At 34.5% G+C, this 24,132-nt stretch overlaps 1 protein-coding gene across 1 annotated transcript; it reads left to right on the forward strand.

The window, feature by feature from the left end:
- Positions 1 to 522: 522 nt before the first annotated feature.
- LOC132543979 (chromosome transmission fidelity protein 18 homolog) lies at positions 523 to 21,716 on the forward strand. The gene is made up of 24 exons (XM_060207536.1): positions 523 to 708; positions 1,414 to 1,683; positions 1,911 to 2,093; positions 3,451 to 3,575; positions 4,478 to 4,561; positions 5,397 to 5,449; positions 7,975 to 8,140; positions 8,588 to 8,776; positions 9,150 to 9,247; positions 9,359 to 9,482; positions 10,821 to 10,930; positions 12,556 to 12,649; positions 12,987 to 13,085; positions 13,483 to 13,610; positions 14,095 to 14,166; positions 15,296 to 15,407; positions 16,067 to 16,237; positions 16,573 to 16,722; positions 17,472 to 17,602; positions 18,281 to 18,365; positions 18,975 to 19,027; positions 19,299 to 19,413; positions 19,895 to 19,961; positions 20,324 to 21,716. Exons 1-24 carry the CDS (start codon positions 648 to 650, stop codon positions 20,440 to 20,442), a joined length of 2,859 nt encoding a protein of 952 aa, XP_060063519.1. The 5' UTR covers positions 523 to 647; the 3' UTR covers positions 20,443 to 21,716.
- The last annotated feature ends 2,416 nt before the right edge of the window (positions 21,717 to 24,132 follow it).

A 24,132-nucleotide genomic window follows, 5' to 3' on the forward strand; every position in this document is an offset into this window, starting at 1 on the left:
GACGAACACACAAATCATATGTTAATGTATTATTGAAAGGTGATTTGTTTAATTCTATATCGTTGAACGAATTATTGTGTGAACTTGTGTATGTATGTGTTTGTCTGTGTAAATGTGTGTATGTCTCCATGTAAGTTTCTTTTTTTCCAATATTGTTCGAATAGATATTATATTTCCCCTCTATTGCTGTAACTCTTCATCATTGGAGAAGATAATAATATAAAAAAATACTTTAGGACTTTAAATACAAACAAATTTATTGTTACGTAGAAAAGAGTGATATTTTCAGCATTTAAAAAGACATCACAGTCAAAATCGTCCATACTGACAGTCATCGTAATACAGAATATTTTGGTTACATGTAATTGCAGTGATGCAGGAATAATTTTGTTTTTTCTTTCCTTGTACAAAGCAGAGACATATACAACACAAGATATACGTCTCTGTTCAAAGTTTGAGTTCGGAGACTTTTTCAAAGTTACATGAAGCACATTCCAGCTCAAGCGTATATGTGAGCAAGACTTGCGCGGGAAAGACAATATGGCGGCGGTAAGAAAATCAACAAACAGCTGATCGGAAAGTCTAACACAGTGAATAGAAAAAAAGGTTTACGGCAATAACAAACAGTGACCAACAAATTTTCCACCATGGAAGATGATTTTGACATTGACTATGCTGACGAACTCGATGCTATGGAAGATTTTGAAGGCAAGTATCATATGATTACGAGAAGTGTCTTTGATTATTAGGCCCAACAAATAAATCCCCAGTTAATCCCTTTACGCCTACTACACAGTGATAACATAAAAAGATGTCAGGAAAAGTTACATAAGATAACAGGTAATTGTGAAGCCACATACCAGGTCAGGCTTACACGATGAGAAATCAGTACATATGTGTACCTTTTATAGATCCTCCGTCAGTCCTTGACTGTTTATTATACATACTGGTAGTCAGTCGCATTAATATTTTGACATCACATGTAGATTGTATCTGACTGAATTTCTCATTAATGCTTAACAAGTACTGTCAATTGCCGAAAAAGGTAACAGGACATAATTGAGTGATGCTATATCAATGGCAGTGCTGTATGGATTCTAGTGTAACAGAATGTAACAAAAACCAATATTGTGGCCAAAACCTCATCACAAAAAATGTTCTTTGAGCCATTCAGGGACACTGCTGAACAAAATGTGTTGAAGAATTAAGATGAATTGTCTAGACATTGAAGTTCTACTCCTGATTGTATAGTTTTTGTTGCATACAACATAAAGAGTACACCTTGATGTAATAAATGATTCCTTCTGGGATATCATTGTTATTATAGTAGTGTGAAGAATGAACAATTAAGAAGCGTATGTTTTTGTTATTAATTTTTTAAACGTATATATATTTCTGTGTTGTATTTTACAGCTCCTGCCTATAGTCCCCAGAAATCAAAAAGGACTTTAAACTTTGAAACACCTAAATCCAAGGCAGGTAAAGAGGATCTAAATGATAGCATTAATCTTACCCCACTGGAAAGTCCTGCAGCACCAATCAATGGTTCTCTATTATATAGCCCCTCCAAGACACCTAAAACAAACCAGTCTAGGTCAGAAAAAAGGGGTCGATCTCAAGATGAGTTTTCAACCTTGTCTGAAGATGAAGACTTTGATGACATGATGTGCTTACCTAGTTTAGGTAAGTAGTACATCACTATGAGGTTTGGTATATCTTTTTTTTTTTTTTTGAAATTCTGCACTCAAAATCTGAGAATACAACTACTGATCTATCAACTGCGGTACAGAAGAGTCATTCTCATTTCCATAAACACATACATGATAATTAGACTGGCAGATGTAAAGTGGTAGTATACCAAGGCCAGAATTTCAAACATCTCAGTGAACTATTTTCTTGTTACATATCAGATGTACCTGCAAGGAAGAGACAGAGATTAAGTGATGCATTAGAAGGAACAAGGCCAGAAAATGGGGGTGATGTAACTCCACCAGCCTCTCCATCTGCTGAAGAGAAGATCCTAGCCATTCGTACCAAAAAGACAATTGACAAAGGCAGTCCAAATGCAAGCAATCAGAGAAATATTACACAAGGTAATGATGTTTAGGCTTGTGTATATATGTAAATATAGAAAAAGTTAATAAACTAGAAACACAATGAACAGTAAAACACGAGCAGTATCATTTTCATCATCAGTTGTAAATGTATGTATATAACGTAGTGAGTTATACCTGTTGATGTCATAATCTGTTGTTATTTTCTTCCTAGACTGTCAAGCATTGCTTTGTTGATGTTAATTTGAAAAGGGTTACTTATAAGAATTAAAAAAGAACTATTATCACAATTTATTCCAATGCTTCATAAATACTGGTACATGGAACATCAATATTTTAATTATAATATTATCTTGCTTTAAAGCCTATATTTAACAGATTGTCCAGTTTAGAAGTTAGAACTATGCAAATCAACCTGAGTACACGGTAAAGATGCACTGGTTAATTAAAATTTTACCCACTAAATATTGTTTGTCAAACTCCAAATATTAGTGGCCCTTGTCCATTGTTATACATGTATGTAATTTTAGTAAGTCATTGATCACATTGGAAAAAGTTATCTCTTGTACATTTGCCAAATTTGATAGGAATATCCAGTGCTACTTTTGGTAAATATTTCATTTCAAAAAATGGTTACAAGAACAGGATTTGCCATCTAGTTGCTATATTTAAGTTGAGGACTGTTACCATCTTTTTCTCAGAAAGTGTTAGAATGCCTCTAAAGCAGGTGACGATATGACACCAAATGATTTAAAAGTATCTGAATGATGATGTTAAGAATTAATTTTCATACTCCTTAGTTATTCCACTATTCCTTACTTATATTTTGTCACTTAAACAATTTAAAGAAGCCTTCTATTTGCAACATTTGAAAATGTTTGCATCAATAAAATGTAGTAGGTATCTGAAAATGGATGAAGGTTACAGTGTAGTTATGAAAACATCAATCTCTAATTTTCTACTAGGTGTGTTAAAAGAACTATAAGGTGACTGTGTAGTCATCAGATCATCACGTTTTAATCTTCTACTAGTTGTGTTGTAAGAACTATAAGGTGACCGTGTGATCATCGGAACGCCACACACTAATCTTCTACTAGTTGTGTTATAGGAACTATAAGGTGACTGTGTAGTCATCAGAATGTCACACTCTTATCTTCTACTGGTTGTGTTATAAGAACTTTTATTCTGTTGACATAACCAACCTGAAGAAAATGCTGTGCCATAAAGCTTACATTTCAAGCTAAAGAAAACATTTCAATGAAAGTATGGTTTAAAGAAATTATTTCCCAGAGAAATAAGTGATTTGCTATTGATGTTTCAGGTAGTTTAGACACAGTCGCATTATTGTGTTGTGAAACAATTCATGTGTGTAAATCTAGTTTGTTTTTATCAACAGATTATGATTTTGAAAGAAAAAGAGTGTTTAAAAGAATACCATCAGGAGATTTTATAGGTACAACAGGTTATGAGGGCCAGAGAGTTTATATAAAGCTTAAAGACGAGACAGAACAAGAAACTGAGGTAAACTATCCATATAAACAAAAGTATATGTAGTTACTGTTTGGAGATGATCTAAATGTATATTTTCTATTCTTTATGGTTTTTGATCTCTGGGCGGGTTTAATTGATTTTCTGTGTTACTACACACCACTACTCTCTACTTTTCTTACCAACACATGTACTTCTGCTGACTACCACAGACTATCATGAAGTTTGTAGAACAACAACAATCACCACAGTCTTGCTGTGAATGTATGTTCCTTCACAGTGTTCACATTATCCATAACAAAGTTTACAGACCACTACTGACTACACCAACATACAGTGCAGGTTTAGTCCTGTGTTTACAGTTTTCACATTATCCATAACAAAGTTTACAGACCACCACTGACTACACCAACATACAGTGCGGGTTTAGTCCTGTGTTTACAGTTTTCAGATTATTCTGACAGTTTGTGGTGTGATATGTAATAAGAATACTTCTATAGTAATGTGTTTCCTGGATACAAATCTTTTATGTTATATCGTGTGTTTTTGTTTGCTTAGTTAACCACCCTTTGAACAACCAGGGTAAGTTTTAGGCGAGATCTCCTTGTGGAAGTGTACTGTTTGGATAGACAGTAATTTTACTAATAGGGGTCTCTCACAGTGGGACGAGGAAACCAAAGTTAGAGTAGTCAGAAGATTCTGATAAGAATCTATGTGTAACTTTCTCAAGAGGCAGGAAAAAGATAAACATTTGTTTAATAAGGAGTAAGAGCTGAGGAACACAATCAGATAGTGTTTTACATTTTAACTAAGGCAGCTAATTTCCATGTTTCTGTTTAGTTCCGGGATATTGATGTATTATGGTTATATATAAAATAACTGTCAGGCATGTATGTCATGTTCGTTTATCAAATTTTGATATTTTTGATTTGTAGTTTAGTAATGTGGGAAAGCTTGTGAAAAAAACCCAGTTACTGGCTGTGTCCCTTGATGAGCTGAAGGACCAAATAGAAACAGAGGTAATAAAAGAAGAAATTTCCAGGTTTTCTTCAGAAGTATTGGAATTTTTGCTTGAAATTAACCCTCCCAACAAAAAAAAAAATAAATAAATAAATAAATAAAGCTATCGCTATCAAAATTTTGCATGATTGGTGCAGGTGTAAGCAATTTAAACAAAATATTTTTATGTAATCTGACCCAAAGGGCCAAAGTGTTTCATCATAACTTCTCAAATAACTTCTCAATAACCAAAAGGCTCAGGGTTCTGATATTTGGCCTTTAGCATTCTGGGCTTCCAAGTTTGTTCATATTACTGACCTTGACCTACATTCTAGGTCAAAGGTGTCAAATATGTCAAAATCTTTAAACAACAACTTCTCAATAATCAAAAGGTCCCTGATACTGATAGCATGCTGGGATGAAGGGCCACCGAGTTTGTTAAAATGAATTACCTTGACCCAGGGATCTGGGTCGAAGGGCTACCAAGTTTGTTCACCTTGACCTACTGTCAAAACCACAGGGGTCAAATGAGTTGAAATGAATAAGCAACATCTTCTCAATGACCAAAAAAGGCCAAGGTTCTTGATATTGGGCCAGTAACATGCTTTTTCAACAAGCAATTTGTCTGTAGTAATTGCATTTGTGTAGTGGATACATAAATATGATTTCAAGTTTGCAGAAAACCCTTATGGCCTGTGGACCTTGTGTTATCTTAGGTAGTGATAATTGAGATACTCTTTCGTGGTGTTCATTGATATGTACATTATATTTGTTCTCCAAATTAGTCACACATACTGGTATTTATACAGGTATTGACCTTACTTATGTGGTGTTTTACTGTTGATTGTATTGTAGAGACAGCAGAGATTGATGGACGAGGCAGAGGCGCTGACACAGGAAATCCACAGGTAATTACTTTACATGTCCACTGGAAGCATCACTATTAGATCGGAAACAAATGCTCTGAAAATGTGAATATTAGTTTTTCTTTAGGCTTTAAAAAAATTAACATGTTTCTGTTGACATGTCAGAATTAATAGAGTAAGTTGGCCTTGAAATATTTTTATTTCTGAATAGTTGTAGATAGGTAGGAAATGTTGACATTCTCTTCAGGAAAACTGCTTAAAAAAAGTAAGCATAAAACTTCGGTGTTGGTCACCTTAGTGGAACCACATTGACTTTTTTTAGATTTTATTGAAACAATGAAATGGTATTGGAATATACAGTCAAACTTCCATGTTTCAAAGTTCAAAGGACTAGCAGATAAACCCAGATACATCGAGATTTCAAATCATTTGTAATGGGTTATATTGACATTTTTATAGTTCATGACACAAAATTTCTATCTGAATAGTCACAACAATTACAAAAATACAAATTTATGTAAAAAGTGTCATTTTTTATCTTAAAATCTATAATAATTATATGTAATTTGAAATGAAATTACGTGCAATTGTCAGGTAGCACTCTTTGTTTAAATGTGTGAAATTTTGCATTGGAGTGAAAATACCTGTACAGTGCTGTACACGTAAATGTTTTGAATTATGAGGTGTCAATGACTGCGTTATCATAGCTTACAGATTAGATTTATAATAATTTGATACATTGACAAATTTGAATGATTAAGTTTGACTGTATATTACAATTCCTCATACTTTCACTTCTAAAATTGACAAACATGTTTAAGGTACGTGGTTTGATGCTCCCTACTTGTGACGGTTTACGTTTCTTCGGAAGCTGAGAAATGAACTGGTCTGGTGTGGGTTGTTCTGTGGTGGTCTGTGTTTCTTGGGAAGCTGAGAAATGGACTGGTGTGGTGTGTGTTGTCCTTTGGTAGTTCATGTTTCTTGGGAAGCTGAGAAATGAACTGGTGTGGTGTGTGTTGTCCTTTGGTGGTTCATGTTTCTTGAGAAGCTGAGAAATGAACTGGTGTTGTGGGATGTCCTGTGGTGGTTTATGTTTCTTAGGAAGCTGAGAAATGAACTGGTGTTGTGGGATGTCCTATGGTGGTCTGTGTTTCTTGAGAAGCTGAGAAAATGGACTGGTGTGGTGTGGGATGTCCTTTGGTGGTTTATGTTTCTTGGGAAGCTGAGAAATGTACTGGTGTGGTGTGGGATGTCCTTTGGTGGTTTATGTTTCTTGGGAAGCTGAGAAATGTACTGGTGTGGTGTGGGATGTCCTTTGGTGGTTTATGTTTCTTGGGAAGCTGAGAAATGTACTGGTGTGGTGTGGATTGTTCTGTGGTGGTCTGTGTTTCTTGGGAAGCTGAGAAATGAACTTGTGTGGTGTGGGATGTCCTGTGGTGGTTTACATTTCATGGGAAGATGAGAAATGTACTGGTGTGGTGTGCGATGTCCTATGGTGGTGACAAAGTCTCATGGCGACCTATTGCGATCACCTTCATCTGGCATTGTGTGTTCTTAAACAATTTAACATTTTCGACTTCTCAAAAACTCTTGATCTGATTTCAGTGAAATTTTTCAGAAACCTTTCCTGGCCTAAGATGAATTGAAACAGTGAATTATACAGTCCCCACCCTACAGTGGTGTGAGGGGTGTGAATTATACAGTCCCAACCCTACAGTGGTGTGAGGGGCTGGGGCAAAAAGGGTCAAATTGACTCAGATTTCAAAAATCTTCTTAACACCCAGATATGGTAGAATCAAATACTCTTCATAAATGGAAGCATATTAAGGTGCTTTACTAAAATTGTGAATTTTATGACCCCAGGGTCTCATATTTTCCCGTAAGGGAGGGGATAAAGTTTGTGTAGTTTATATGGGAAAACTAGATTTTTGAGCATAATTTGTTTAATTTCCATTGGAAATATTTTAAGCTTGGTTTAAATTATGAGTGAAGGATAATGGCTTGATATTATGCCCATTTTGATCCTGACTGTCCCAAAGGGGCTGATGGGCGGGGCCAAAAGTGGTCAAATTGACTTTAAAATTAAAAAATCTTTTATCATCCAGATGTGGTAGAATCAAATGCTCTTCATGAATCGAAGCATCTTGAGGTGCTTTAATTAACAAAATGAGTCACATTTCTTACAGGGGAGGAAGTTATTTTAACTGTAATTTTCATAGAAAATAGCAACTTTTGTGCATAACGTTAGTTATTGAAAATAAATTAGTGTAGGATGACAGTTTTGATGGTATGCATGCATTGACACTGGCTTACTATATTCAGTGTCACAATTTCTGTTTCATGACACTTGACAACTATCCTTTGACCTTTATATTCAATATAGAATTTGGTTAATTTTCAGTAATTCTAAATTTCTTCACATTGTTGTATTGTGAAGTGTAGATCTGTTTTGAAAGATGCGTTGTAAGTCTGTAGAGATCAGATTAGGAAACAGAAATGTCAATACCAGAACTATCAATCTCACTGTTAATATCTGTATATCCTGATGATTTTTTCTTATTAAACAGTAATTTGACTGAGAAAAAACTTGATGGAGATGAAGCTGATGATGAAGCAGATGATGAAGTTGATGATGAAGATGAAAACACTGACATTGCAGACTCTGATTCTATGGGTCTGCTTTGGGTGGAAAAGTATGCTCCTAAACAGTACACAGATCTACTGAGTGAAGAGGTAAAGTCTCAGTCTCTTACAACTGAGGTAAAACTTGTTATGACTGACATTAAGTCTCTTACAACTGAGGTAAAACTTGTTATGACTGACATTAAGTCTCTTACAACTGAGGTAAAATTTCATGTTGCTCCTTCTTTACCTTCTCTAAAGAATATATTTTAAATATCATCTTTTGATAAATGTCTTTTGAAGATAATCTCATGTGGTTGCTGTACTGCTGAATGATGTATTAATTGTATATTAGATACTATAGCTGTGATGACATAATATCAGAGTAACAAGAAGAAAATAGAACTGAGCACCATTTACAATCCTCTATGTTTCTGGTTGTAATAATATGCTTGTGTATATATACTAATATATTATTTTGTGATTAGAATTAGTACTTGACGATAGAATATCATACCATAGTATTATCTTTAGCCAAAAAACCTGGTGATATTTCAGCTCATCAACAGAACACTTCTACACTGGCTCAAGCTGTGGGATCACGTGGTCTTCAACAAGGAACTCAGCTCAAAGGTTAAGGATAAGAACAAGAAGAAGAAGGGTAATGAAAAAGATTTCAAGAAGAAAAAATTTGGGGCTGATGTATTAGATGAAGAACTGGACAAATACAACAGACCTGTGCAGAAAGTAAGCTTCTGTTTTATAACACTGTATAAAAATGAGGTTTAATTAGTCAATTTTGAATTTTGATTATAAAATTATTAGGTAAATCAGTGAATTTTAAATTTTGATTAATGCAGGATATACGTGAATTTTGATTCATCAAGGAAATATAATTGTTGATACACTATGGTGTTTAGGGATCTACAACTATGTCATTGACATGTTAGATATAAATTGTTTTACTCTACGTTTACTGTGTAGGTCTTACCAGTTTATCTTGTAAGAGGCTGTATGATAGTTTGGAGAGGCTTGGATAGTTATGCATGAATAAGGCTACTAACAAAGAAACATCCTGAAGCATGTTCGCTTAACACAGAGTTCTGTTTAATGATTTTAGATTGCACTACTGAATGGTCCACCAGGACTAGGAAAGACAACTCTAGCTCACGTTTTGGCTCGACATGCAGGCTACAACATGGTAGAGATCAATGCCAGGTAATGATACAATATGTTTTATGTTTCTGTACATTGTATGGGTCAAAGTGATTATTTCTGAAATTAATTAAATTTTCAAGCACTTGAAGTAATGAAATGCTTTTTTTGTAGTGATGATCGTAGTGCTGATGTGTTCAAAACCAAGATTGAGGCAGCGACTCAAATGAAGTCAGTTCTTGAAGCTGATCCAAGACCAAACTGCCTAGTCATAGATGAAATAGATGGAGCTCCCCAGGTATGACCTCAGCAAAAAAATATAATCAACATCTGTTTTCCTGTGATATTAATCAGTTGTTGAGAAGATGTGAAATCTGAAATGAGATTTATGAAAAGAGGATTAGAGTTTATCATTTGAGCAAAACTGTATGTATAAATCGATCATACTAAGATGATTGCACAGTGTGCCAAAATCAAGGCTTGTACAGAGTTATTGCCCTTGGTAACATTTTTTGTCCAGACGTTTTCTGATGTTTTTTTAATTTATGCCAAATTATGATATATTATGATATATTATGATGTATTACTAAAGTATGATATATAATGATGTATTATGATATACTATGATATATTATGATGTATTATGATGTATTATGATATACTATGATATATTATGATGTATTATGATATATTATGATGTATTATATGGCATATTATGCTATGATATATTATGATAATTATGATATATTATGATGTATTATGATATATTATGATAATTATGATATATAATGATATAATACTAGTAACAATTAAGTGCTTCTAGCTAACATGTACATGAAGTATCAGTAAAATATCCTCTTACTTTCATTGCTCAGGCATATGTATGTGTTGGACTCAAATGCACATTTTGACACATTTTACTGAGTCAGTTTGATAGAAATCTTTATTCGAATATTTGTCTAATTCAGTATTTAAGTATTTATTATGAGAATAGTACCTACTGTTGTTCAATATTTTCAATACAATAAATGTAGCACACAACTTGTTTAACAGAAGAGGTCAGATATCTTTCACAACATGGCCATCAGTATTGATGAAGTACTTGTTATCAATGTTGTAATTAAAATGTCTACAGAAAGTTGCCATCAAACATTTGTATTTCATAGTTACTGTTGATAAACGTCCCACAGAAATAACCTAATTCAATGCTGATTAAAGTGACCGACTTAACTGTAAGACTAATATTACGGGTACAGAACTTTGATCTTTGTTGTTAAAAGCCTAAAAGTACCTGGATATAGATGACCTCAGATCTTGAGACAATAACCAAATTAATTATGTATAATTATATGCTATGATGTTTATATATTATATAGAGAAGGGATTGATTATAGCGCTCTTTCAACTGTAGACTTCTAACAATTGATAAAATAATTTTTCAAATATCATTTTCCTATTGAAATACTGCCCTACCAAATTGTTATTTGAATATTTCTTGGCCTCTCTAATTTTTACAGATAGCATCATTGATATGACCACAAACAATATTAAGAAACAGAAAAATATTTTTCTGAGACCTCTCACGATTTCTCTAACTTATGTGTTGACTAAAGCTATACCCATGTCTGATTTTCAGCCAGCCATCAATTTTCTGCTAAGCCTGATCAAGAGGACAGATGAAAACAGCAGTAAGAAGAAGGAAGGCGATATTCTGTTACGTCCAATTATCTGTATCTGTAACGACCAGTAAGTATCTGATAGGTTAATGACTCATGAAGAAGTGATTTGACCAGTAGATATAGGAAGTGTATTGACCAGTAGATCTAGGAAGCGATTTGACCAGTAGATCTAGGAAGTGTATTGACCAGTAGATCTAGGAAGTGTATTGACCAGTAGATCTAGGAAGTGTATTGACCAGTAGATCTAGGAAGTGTATTTGACCAGTAGATCTAGGATGTGTATTGACCAGTAGGTCTAGGAAGTGTATTGACCAGTAGATATAGGAAGTGTATTGACCAGTAGATCTAAAAAGTGTATTGACCAGTAGATCTAGGAAGTGTATTTGACCAGTAGATCTAGGAAGTGTATTGACCAGTAGATCTAGGAAGTGTATTGACCAGTAGATATAGGAAGTGTATTGACCAGTAGATCTAGGAAGTGTATTGACCAGTAGATCTAGGAAGTGTATTGACCAGTAGATCTAGGAAGTGTATTGACCAGTAGATATAGGAAGTGTATTGACCAGTAGATCTAGGAAGTGTATTTGACCAGTAGATCTAGGAAGTGTATTGACCAGTAGATCTAGGAAGTGTATTGACCAGTAGATCAAGGAAGTGATTTGACCAGTAGATCTAGGAAGTGTATTGACCAGTAGATATAGGAAGTGTATTGACCAGTAGATCTAGGAAGTGTATTGACCAGTAGATCTAGGAAGTGTATTGACCAGTAGATCTAGGAAGTGTATTTGACCAGTAGATCTAGGAAGTGTATTGACCAGTAGATCTAGGAAGTGTATTTGACCAGTAGATCTAGGAAGTGTATTGACCAGTAGATCTAGGAAGTGTATTGACCAGTAGATCAAGGAAGTGATTTGACCAGTAGATCAAGGAAGTGTATTGACCAGTAGATCTAGGAAGTGTATTGACCAGTAGATATAGGAAGTGTATTGACCAGTAGATCTAGGAAGTGATTTGACCAGTAGATCTAGGAAGTGTATTGACCAGTAGATCAAGGAAGTGATTTGACCAGTAGATCTAGGAAGTGTATTGACCAGTAGATCTAGGAAGTGATTTGTCCAGTAGATCTAGGAAGTGTATTGACCAGTAGATCTAGGAAGTGATTTGACCAGTAGATCTAGGAAGTGTATTGACCAGTAGATCTAGGAAGTGTATTGACCAGTAGATCTAGGAAGTGTATTTGACCAGTAGATCTAGGAAGTGTATTGACCAGTAGATCTAGGAAGTGTATTGACCAGTAGATCTAGGAAGTGTATTGACCAGTAGATCTAGGAAGTCATTTGACCAGTAGATCTAGGAAGTGTATTGACCAGTAGATCAAGGAAGTGTATTGATCAGTAGATCTAGGAAGTGTATTGACCAGTAGATCTAGGAAGTGTATTGACCAGTAGATCTAGGAAGTGATTTGAGCAGTAGATCTTGTAGTATGTTGGCTGATAACTGTATTGTCCAGTACTTTCATTGACTTGTGACTATAAAAATCAGTTAGATCATGCATAAGTCATTAAGTAACTGTTTATGTATAAATTTAGGGGAATTTGTTACCTGAAAAAGGAAATCATATTATTTTTCTCATCTTGTTGATCATACCTCTGAATGTAGTATGATTTTACATTAGTTAGATATTATTTGTAGGTATGTACCTGCGTTGCGCCTGCTAAGACAGAATGCAATGGTAATAACATTTCCACAGACAGAGCCTGCCAAGCTCGCTAGTCGCCTGTTTGAGGTATGTTGGATCCAACTTCTTAGGATCTGGAAAATATCCAGAGATATCAGCTGTTTTTTAGTAAATTGACAAGTGCACTGTTCACTTTTCTCTTTGATTGTCTTCTTGGTATTTGTGCCACTTTTGTGATATTCTGTTATTCTGCAACAATAATATATATGTAGCAATTATATATCTTGGAATAAAATGGTCTAAGTTTTTAATAAAAAACAATTTCAAAATTAAATAACATATTTGCAAATGAATTTCTGGTAACATGCAACATTGTCACTTTTTAATATGAATTTACTGTGAAATTGAAAATTGTTTAATACTAAGGAAATAAATTGTGTTACAGGTAACAAGAAAGGAAAGTTTAAAGGCTGATATGAATAGCTTGTTAGCTTTGTGTGAGAAGACAGACAATGATATCAGGTCCTGTCTTAACACATTACAGGTAATGTGATACCAGGGTGTGTCAGGTTTTTGTGAGAAGACATTCTTTGGCATTCTTGTTAACCAAGTGTAGCTATGATACTTTAGGAAAATGGAATATTTTATAATAGTTTGTGTATCTTAATTGAACATTATCATGGGATGGTTATAGCAAGTGTGCTTTTATAGTTAATATGCATTGATATTATAAGTAATTTTTCTTTCTTACATAGAGAGAAAGGTAATTTTGTATATTGTATGATTTGATACCAGGTTGATAAAAATAATGAACTTACTCCTATTTGTTATGCTTGTGACAAACTTAATAACAAATACAAAGACCATCTCTTTCAAGTCCGCAATCCTAAAACCTACACATGATCCTTGGTGTTTTACTGATTATGGCTGTGTTCCTGCAGTTTGTCCAGCGCCACTGTAAAGAGCTGTCAGTTCGGCTGATCCAGACCATGAATGTAGGACAAAAGGACTCACAACGAAGTTTGTTTTCTGTCTGGAATGACATTTTCACTCTTCCCAGACCTAAACGGTCAGTAATTTGATTCTAAACCTAAACCTTAAGAAAATTTTCTCTCATTATTTCATCTTAAACCCTTCCTAGATTTAAACATTTTTTCTATTTAACCACAGTGACCATAAAGAAAAGAAACATTTGATGCTGACATCACAGTTGCAGCTAGAGAGCCTTGTTCTTTGTTACAGTTTCAGGTGTAAATCTCAAAACACATATATTTTAAGGTCAAGTAGTATCTGAGGTAGAATTTTATTTATCATATGTTTCTTCTTATCATAGAAATAAGTTTAATTTGGGAAAACATCACCAAAGTCGAAGTGCCGTTTGTAATGATGGAATATCAATTTCTGCCTCACTTTATAATGAGAATCTTTATACTGATACACTTTTCACATCTCCCTGGACAGATCTGATATCTGAGTCCTTTTGTCAGGTTTAAAATTCATAGTATGTGTATCTTGTAAATGTAATGTGATATAATTTGAACATGTTGTTTTAGAAATCGCTTTTTGAGCATAAATGATCTACGGAATGAAGAATGGAAAATCAACAATACATCTCCTACTGCTCGGTAAATCTCATTAAATACTAATATTACTACTGTCTCTACTGAACTGACCGTCTTTATTGTAATATTGTTCCCTACTAAACTGACTGCTTTCATTGTATCATTGTTCCCTACTGGACTGATCGTCTTTATTGTAATATTGTTCCCTACTGAATTGACTGCTTTCATTGTATCATTTTTCTCTACTGAACTGACCGTCTTTATTGTGACATTCTCTACTGAAGTGACCGTCTTTATTGTGACATTCTCTACTGAACTGACCGTCTTTATTGTGACATTCTCTACTGAACTGACCGTCTTTATTGTGACATTCTCTACTGAACTGACCGTCTTTATTGTGACATTCTCTACTGAACTGACCGTCTTCATTGTGACATTCTCTACTGAACTGACCGTCTTCATTGTGACATTCTCTACTGAACTGACCGTCTTCATTGTGACATTCTCTACTGAAATGACCGTCTTCATTGTGACATTCTCTACTGAACTGACCGTCTTCATTGTGACATTCTCTACTGAACTGACCGTCTTCATTGTGACATTCTCTACTGAACTGACCGTCTTCATTGTGACATTCTCTACTGAACTGACCGTCTTTATTGTGACATTCTCTACTGAACTGACCGTCTTTATTGTGACATTCTCTACTGAAGTGACCGTCTTTATTGTGACATTCTCTACTGAACTGACCGTCTTTATTGTGACATTCTCTACTGAACTGACCGTCTTTATTGTGACATTCTCTACTGAACTGACCGTCTTTATTGTGACATTCTCTACTGAACTGACCGTCTTTATTGTGACATTCTCTACTGAACTGACCGTCTTTATTGTGACATTCTCTACTGAACTGACCGTCTTTATTGTGACATTCTCTACTGAAGTGACCGTCTTCATTGTGATATTGATGCATAATGTACTGAAATGAATAATGCTGGCAAAATTATTTTTTCAAATCAAACAATAAAACTGTATAGTATAAAATCATAAAGACATATTCATAGATAATTTTTAAATAGGTTCAAATTATTGTGATATATCTTAGATGACAAATATGGTACCGTATAGTGATTGATAAACAGAGAAACTACAATCTAAAATAGATCCATTAAAATTTGGTCATTCGTTACAGGTTTCACAATGTATTACAAGCTACCCATTCTAGTGGGGAGTATGAAAAGGTTATACAGGGATTGTTTGAGAACTACCTGGAATGTAAATACAAGGACCCAAAAATGGAAGGTGTAAGTATACAGGGGTATAAGTTCTTACCTTTTCTGTTGATAGGGTCGGCAAGTTGGACCGGGGTTGTTTATTTATGAAGTAAGGACACATACTGATCTTACCTTCTTTTCTGATGAATCATAACAATGAGTCTTGAGGCCTGTATTAACATCTGATGGTCTGTCTCAAGGCCTGTAATGTTACATTTACAACAGATATAATAGTAAACGAGTCTGTGGGCCTCACAGGTTTCTTACCTGTATGATTGTGTGTCACATTATTCACAGAATTATAGGTACAACTGCAAAAAGTTCACTACCTTCATGGAATGGTAGAATGTCTAGAAGTGAATTCAGAGCATGTACCCTGCTATAGTGAGATCTGACTCATCGTTCATCTTTCCATTTGGGACATAAACCTATGTAAAGCCATATAATATGATCCTTTGTTGAAAGTTTTTGATAGTAAAACACAATAGATTGCTTATCATTCTCTGTTGTACTGTAATGCACTAATTGACTGCCACTTACATCTTTTACATACCATAGATGTATATCAAATTTGTATCTACGTTATGATTTTTTTTTTGCACAAACAGATGAAGAAAAAGAGTATGTTAGAATTGTGTTTGAAGTCCAAAGCAGTATAACTAAACATGATATTTGTCTGTATGTTACAGCTGAATTTTGCCATGGAATGGCTGAGTTTTGTGGACAGAGCAAATCAGTACATCGCCCATAAACAGGACTACTGTCTATTACCATATATCCCATACGTCACCGTCACATTTCACATGCTGTTTGCATCCAATCAGGCTCCCAGAATTCAATATCCTCACAGTCAGTATGAGGTTAGTCTTTTATTATTTTTTCAAAAATTATTTGTTGAAATTTTTTATTGCTTCTAAAAAAATGTTGTTGAACAAACCGTATGGATGTAGTGACAATTGTATATGCTGTCACACATGTGGACTTGAGTTCCCTTTCACCCATAGACTCAAACTTCATGCATTGCTTCTTTCTAGGAACTCCAGTAGTTTCAGAGGTCATGGGACCAGTTACCGGTACTAAAACTCAATTTCACTCACCACAGTTAAAATTCATGTAGTCAAACTAACTTAATTGTAAAGAGAAAACATTGTTTTAAATATTTAATTGTGTATTTACAACATTTTCTGTACCCTAGGCCTCTGTAAAGTTAAGCAAGTCTCAGAACCTGGTAACAGCAATGATGGCAGACATGATCCCGTCAGTAAGGAAGTACCTAGACCAGGAAAATACTGTCCTTGAGGTGTTACCTCCCCTGATGGACATCATCATGCCAACACTTCGGCCTGTAAGTTATTCTCTTTTTATTTCTATCTATTATCAGATAAATCTGTCAGTATACAGGTATATAGATATTTTAATTTGCATTGAAAAATAAATGAGATTTCAATTTAGATATTTTTGTTTTATTGAAAATACTAGTATTTGATATACTGTTACCGTGGCTTAATTCAAGTGCTAGTGTCATAAAATTACTGTGTCAAGGATATTCCAAGATTTCCAAGTATTTATTGCACAGTTGCATTTCTCTTTCTTTCTCATTGTTGGAATTACAGAATTTGGTTAAAATTTGGAAATTTATAAAGATTAGGTTAGATCCTCCTGGAAAAAAATTGTTTGGGCCTAGTAATGGTTATACAGCAAATTTTGTAGAAATGATAGATTTTTTAAAATCTGATCTGATGCATTCTTAGGTGAAGGGGGACTAAATTTTGTATAAATGGTTGGTTTCATAACTCTGGAGCAGAAGGTAAGGGTCCTTGTCCAATAGGGGAAATGAAATTCAGTCTTTACAATCCTTCTGTAGGGATAAAGGAATTTTGACAAAATTGGGTGGAGAGGATTCCATTTTGTATAAACCAAGGAACTGACCCCCTGGGGCAGATGACCAGAGTCCCATAGGCACCTACAGTAGGGATAGAGGAGTTGTGACTAAACTGAACAAAGTGAATGATACAGGCCTTATGTGACTCTTGTTTACTTACTGAATACTCAATTTGAAAGTACCATAGAGTTATATTATGTTTTTAACTGTAGATAAACACCCAGTTGTACAGTACCAGAGAGAAGGAGGAACTAGCCCAGTTAATCAGGATTATGATTGCCTACAACATGACCTACCTTCAGGAGAAATCTCCTGAGGGCCAGTACATTTACTCTCTTGATCCGTGAGTTATGAAATCAGATGTGGTTTTAGGTGTGATTGAAGCTTGTGAAGAGGTCTGAACATTCTTACAGGTTTTTGGATGTATACTGATGTCAAATATTATACTGTATCTAGTGTTCATGGTAGTGTTTTTTATGCTCTGAATCGAAAGTTCAGGAGCATATTATTTTTGCTCTGTATTTGTTTGTCTGTCTGTTTGTCTGTTATTAATTTTAAGATTGTCCATACCTATTGTATTATAAGAGGTAGGGCTTTCATATTTTGCACGTATATTCCTTGTGTCAAGACCTTTCCATTAATATAAAAAAGTTTCATCGTGTGACCTTGACTGTGACCTTTGACCTACATTTGAAAAATTGTGGATGCAATTAGCTCATGCCTTACACAGTAGAGTTTTAATGTCTCACTTCAGAATTTTGTTGCAACCATGAGCATAGTTTTTCATTAACACATCTTGTTCAAAGTATGTTATTTTGTTGTACAAGGTAACAATAACAAGCAATAAAGGACCATTTCTGTTGATTTGATGTTTAACAATATAAAACAATACAAATAATACAACTACTGTATACAAACTGTTTGTACAGTGAGACTTGACTGATTTTCAACAAACAATGGAGAGAAAAGGCAAGGTTAAAGAAAACTATACAGTCCTAATTTAATGTGGTTTGTTGAACAGGAAAGTAGATGAGGTGGTTAAATTTTTGGGCATGAAGCAACAGAGACAGCTTACATATGCTGCCAAGCAACTAATCGCCAGAGAGGTACGTTTAGGATATTTTACTTTAGTTTGAGAGTACTGTATAAGGTACAACTTAATGTAATCATTGTTATGTTTAACAGATATGTTGGTGTGTAAATTGATAACAGTTTGTCCTCTTAAGAAGTTGTCAAGCCAGAAAATGGCTATATAATCTATTGGTGTACTTAGTTTTTTCTCTGTTTTTGTCAAACTGAAGTGCTGTTGGACATAAGCATAAATTTATAGGTAAAGGATAGACCAACAAATTATGCATGTCCAGTTTCTTTCTATCATCAAAAGAAACATTTCACATAAAGGCATGGCTCAGTAAGCATTTATAGTTTTTATGATTTTATGATTTATGATTTTGAAGTTGTTTTAAAGGGAGATAGCTCAGTAAACTCTACAATGATCTCGCAAACTGGTCCTAGACAATATATAAATGATTAATAGTGATTATCTACTGGAAATGTAAAGATCCATAGCAATTGGGACAAATACTTTTCTGTAGAAAATATATAAGATGGAAATGAAAGGACCAATAAATACCATGTGACTGTTTCAAATGAACCTTCAAGTTCTCTCATCAAAGATGTTTATAACTTAATACATGTAAGACATTTGATTACAGATTGTGATGGAGAAAATGAGACGCAGTGAGATGGGGAGGGGTGAAGCCACCAGGTACAGTATTCATTAAATAAATCAGCAACATCTAAAACCTGTTACCGACACGGTAACCATCTAATACTGTCAGCACCTTCAACATCAGCTGTATTGTCCTCTGGCCAACACGCCAGACATTTTGATGTCAACAGATGTAATGTGTTGAGTCAAAACTCATCTCTATGTTAAAAGTGGAGTTCTCTGATACCGTTTGGTGTTGTACAATGCTAGGTACCTACAAGATACTTATCACAGTCATTGTATATCTATGTATTCTCTGTTAATCAAGGAGAGTGCCAACATCACAGTCATCCTCTAAAGAATCCAAGACAGATGAGGCATTTATACCTAATCACAAACGTAGACTCGACCCCAAAGCTGTGTCTGTCACACCAGAACAAGTAGTAAGTATGTCACAAACGTAGACTCGACCCCAAAGCTGTGTCTGTCACACCAGAACAAGTAGTAAGTATGTCACAAACATAGGCTTGAGCCCAAGGCAGTGTCTGTTCCACCAGAGCAGGTGGTAAGTATGTCCAGATGTAGGCTGGATCTCTAGGCTGTGTCTATCACACAAGAACAAGTGGTAAGTATGTCCAGAGGTAGATGGGAGCTCAAAGCTGTGTCTGTCTCTGTCAGAAATGTAGACAAGACCTCTCGATTACCTGCTATATTGGTTACTTGCAAAATATAAATTTATTTACCGTGAAATTTTTTGCCTAAATCAGAAGTTTTTTCATTCCAATGTTTTTCTGTAAGATTTCCTAAGTAAGACTAGGTTTCTGATTGGCTGGTGCTGTTTAGCTGGTGTACATTGTAGTTGTTTCAGTATGATATACTACTATCATCTTGCTGTTTATTTTTAATGTTATTTTCTTACTTCAGGTTGTAAAAGACTTCTTTGGGAGAGTAATAAAGAAAAAGACTCCAGAAGCAAAACCGAAACAGTCTGGTATGTTTGATAAGCTTCTCAAGTTTTATAGTGTGTCTAACTGGCATCTCATGTCTAATTTTAAAAAAAAAGTGGCATGTTTTAGAATATCGATATATACTTAGTTGTTTTGAATATTGAAAATGAAGAAATTTATTGAATCATATGGTTTTATTTTTGTGACATCAGAGAACATCTGTCCCAGGAAATGAAGGATTTTTAACAAATTGAAGCACTCCTGGTATTTGTTAGAGTTCTCTTCATCTTTTAAAACCAGAGTAACTGAAAGGATTTTGTATTTCGTGTTAATCAGTAGCCTAGTTTTACATTGTGTATGACCTGTGTTACCTCAGAACTTTATTCTTATCTTAAATATGTTGTAGATGATGCAGAAGAAGTGAAAAAGAAGAAAAATGTTTTAATTACTGACGTTTGGTTTCATTTCAAAGAAGGATTTTCTAATGCTGTGAGACGCAATGTGCGGACACAAGACTTCTTATGAGAATGAAATTACCCTGACAACTTCATATGTAACAAAGCTCTCAATATGATGTTGTGGACAGATGTTTAAGTTTTAATGAAATATGATCAACTTCAAATTCTTTTGAAGATAGAAGATCAATTCGATCACCTGTTCAATATGTAAGTCATTTGTGTTTATGCTCCACAGAGTACAGATACAATTGCACAAGTTTTTTTTATGGTATATTGGATGGCAGTAGGTTGTTAAATCTGCAGACACCCCAGCTCTTCCTTTATCACAGGTAGTTTATTTTGCCCTGTAGACTTGTTACATATACATATATATTATTGCTTGCCATGTAAGTATAGCAACCCTTAGAAAAAAATGTGATTGTGACCAGAACCTATGTTAACATTTTACAAGAGTACTGTAGTCTTATAACTATTCTGTCAACAGAAAAAGAAAGCTTTAAGACATTTGAAACCTAGATTAAAAGTATACGACCCTAAGCTGTCAATGAAGGAAGTCTTTTGAGAGAAGGGATATGATATTGATATTGTTTGGTCCATACTAATCTTCTCTATGTGTTGGTCCGTTAGTTTATTACGTGAACTGCTGAAACAGTGATTGTTGAGGATACTTTGATACAATTCAACAATGGACCTGGAAACACGTGATCAATACTCTTGGAAGCTCAGGGCTTCTAATTAATTTTTTTAGATGATTTTGTTGGAAATTATGACTTTTTTCTGATATCTGTTAATATTTGTAATATCTGTACATTGTCAACTGTAGTGCTGCTACAATATTTAGGATTTCAATTTTTATATTTTAAACATTTTCTTCCCACTATGGTATGTAAGGGGGAATGAAGCTGGGAATGATAATTGTCTTGACCTGTACGTATTTATGACTATTAATGAGGCTTAATTAATTAGTGTGATTGGTTTGTTATGGTGGGATATTTTTGAAATGATCTTATCTACGCCAGCCTGATTCTTTAATTAACTGACATAAGTATTTGTAATTATTGTTGTTATCCATGTGTATTCTCACACACTGAAGAGGTCTATTTGAATATAATGGGCTTTGGTATAACTTTAGATATTGAATTATTATCAAATTTTCAGGTACCAGGTATATATCTTGGCGAGTCTAAAGTTTGAGATGATCAAAGTGAGCAGAAGAGTTGACCGTTATCCTCCTCCATGCACATGTCTGCTTATTAATGAGATATTTTGTGAAATTGGTGATTTGATGAATCTATTCAATAGAAGTCTGAACTGAATTAGTATTTATACATTCAATATGAAATAGAGAAAATAAAAACCATTGTGGTGAAATGTTTTCTTAATTGAGAATGATGGTATCTTTCTTAATACCATTAATATTTCAGTTTTAGCTACCCGTCTAACGAGTTTGTTTTGTCAATTATCAGCAACACTTGATTACATTATTTTTTATTAAGGAGATGGTGAAATGATCAGATCTGAATTTAATTAGTTTACTTCAACTTAAATGAAGATTAAGTTAGTATGGCATTACTCACAGGGATGAGGTATCATGTTGTGGCCTGCAGCACTACTTTCATTCTGTGGGTATAACCAGCACCATCCTACCTGTTCCTTGGAATGTATTTATATATATTGAACACACACAGAGTCAACATACAATAATACATTTTTCATCGTTTTTAGCTTACCTGCCCAAAGAGCAAGTAAGTTTATGCTGTGGTGCATCATCAACTTTTCATTTAAATGACTTAATAAAAAAAACCAGTGCACAGATTTGAAACAGATTTCATCTAAAGCACCTTAATGAAGTAGGGATTCTAAATTGTTAAAGAGAAGTGGAAAGACCTCTGGGGGTCTGAAAGGAGAAATAGGATTAAACTTTTAATTCACATTTTGTCTGGGTACCCAAAAGGGGAAAAATAGGGTTAAACTTTTAATTCACATTTTGTCTGGGTACCCAAAAGGGGAAAAATAGGGTTAAACTTTTAATTCACATTATGTTTGCATATTTGATACATTATTGGCACTGAAATTCAGATTGTGTCATTGGCTTGAACACACAAGTGCATTAGGGGCATTTATGCACCATAGAATGGAACATTCTTTTGTTGTCAATGGTAATGGCTGGTCTGAAAGCATTTGAGCGATACAGGCCCAATGTGCCTCTTGTTATTAGAGGTTCTGAAATATGATTATAAGTGTTAGTTCATTACAGTTATGTAAAACTTTGTCATATTTTGTTCGGCATACATGTTTTAAGAATGAAATTAAACAATGTATATAAAGCAATAATTTAATGATGTACAGGAGAGGAAAAGTGAGAATTAAATCAATGCCATATCTATTGGTATATGTGTTATGTATAGTAATTAGAGGTCATGAGGTTCATAATTTTCTATATTTGGTTGGTTGGTATCACTAAGCATTGCTTCATCAAGGGTATTAGTGTTCTGATGACCAGCTTCTTAACACGTTCACTGAATCACTGTAATAGTGGGTATTACCACAAAGAATTATTAACAGTGTATTAAGAAGTGGGTACTTTTTCCATTTCACAGGAAATATGGGGAAAATTGTTGACCTTTAAGAGCTTAGGGTACAGGGAATAACTGTTGATCTTTTAAGAACTTTGGGTAAAAGGAAAACATGTTTATCTTTAAGAGTTTCTCCCGAATTTGATTATGTCAGTGTTGTAGTATTTGTTTCCTCCACCATGTTAAACCTCGGGTATTTAAAACAAGTCATAATCAATGAGTGAAGTGATAACTATTTCTTATACCTGTGAATATGACAATCAAAGTAGGTTTCCTTAAGCAGTAATGAACAAGAGAGAGGGAATGACTACATTGTATTTGTTGTTACACCCTGCCTGACCAAGTTGACAGGGAAATTCAAATAGGGTGGTACACTGGTAACCTGAATCCCTTGCCCAATTTCGATTAACGGCAAATTTCGTGCATATTTAATGAGGCTGCTGTGATCCAATTGGCTGATTTCTTTAATCACTCTGGGAATGCTTCCTACACAGTATCTTATGAAGGAATAAATTTTTTTTTTGGTGGGTGGGGGGGACTTGCTTTGTAGACTTATTACTTAAATTCCTTGTTCAGATTGGATTATTTGCAAATTCTGCACGTAAACTAATGAGGCTGATGTGACTGGATTGACTGATATCATTCAGCACCTTTACTGAATACTTTCCAATGTTATCTGTTGAAGGGACAAATAAATTATGATAAGACTTTCTTGGTAAATTTACATTATCTTTCCACGCAAAATCGATAAACTGTGAATTCCATGCATATTAAATCATTGATTAGCTGATTTCTGGAAAAAGTCTTGAGGATCGCTTTCCACACTTCCTTCAAAAGAATGGTCATTTTTTTAACCGACTGTCATCAGATGGTGGGCTATTCAAATCGTCTTGGGTCCTGCCGTTCGTTGACTGTCTGTGCGTCCTTCCGTGGTCCGTCCGTCCGTAAATAATTGTTATTGCTATTACTTGAGAAGTACTGGACGGATCTTTCTCAAATTGCATAAATTGGTTCGCCTTGGTCCCTAGTTGTGCCCGTTTTGATTTTAGGACTGATCAAATAAACGAAATAGCAGAAATGTGCCATCTTAGATTTTTTCAATGAAGTTTGTTATTGCTCTTTCTTGAAAAGAACTAGATTGATCTATCTTAAATTTCATATGTAAGTACCCTTTGGTTTCT

This window comes from Ylistrum balloti, unplaced genomic scaffold (assembly GCF_031769215.1).
Source record: "Ylistrum balloti isolate Yb309-2 unplaced genomic scaffold, AGI_CSIRO_Ybal_v1 Utg369772, whole genome shotgun sequence".
Lineage (NCBI taxonomy): Eukaryota > Metazoa > Mollusca > Bivalvia > Pectinida > Pectinidae > Ylistrum > Ylistrum balloti.

Bases quoted from the DNA above. Each gene is read 5' to 3' on its own strand.
- LOC132543979 (XM_060207536.1), top strand. From the start codon at position 648: ATGGAAGATGATTTTGACATTGACTATGCTGACGAACTCGATGCTATG. The intron at 8,141-8,587 runs GTAAAGTCTCAG...GTGATATTTCAG, and splicing joins CAGATCTACTGAGTGAAGAG to CTCATCAACAGAACACTTCT. The intron at 8,777-9,149 runs GTAAGCTTCTGT...TAATGATTTTAG, and splicing joins ACAACAGACCTGTGCAGAAA to ATTGCACTACTGAATGGTCC.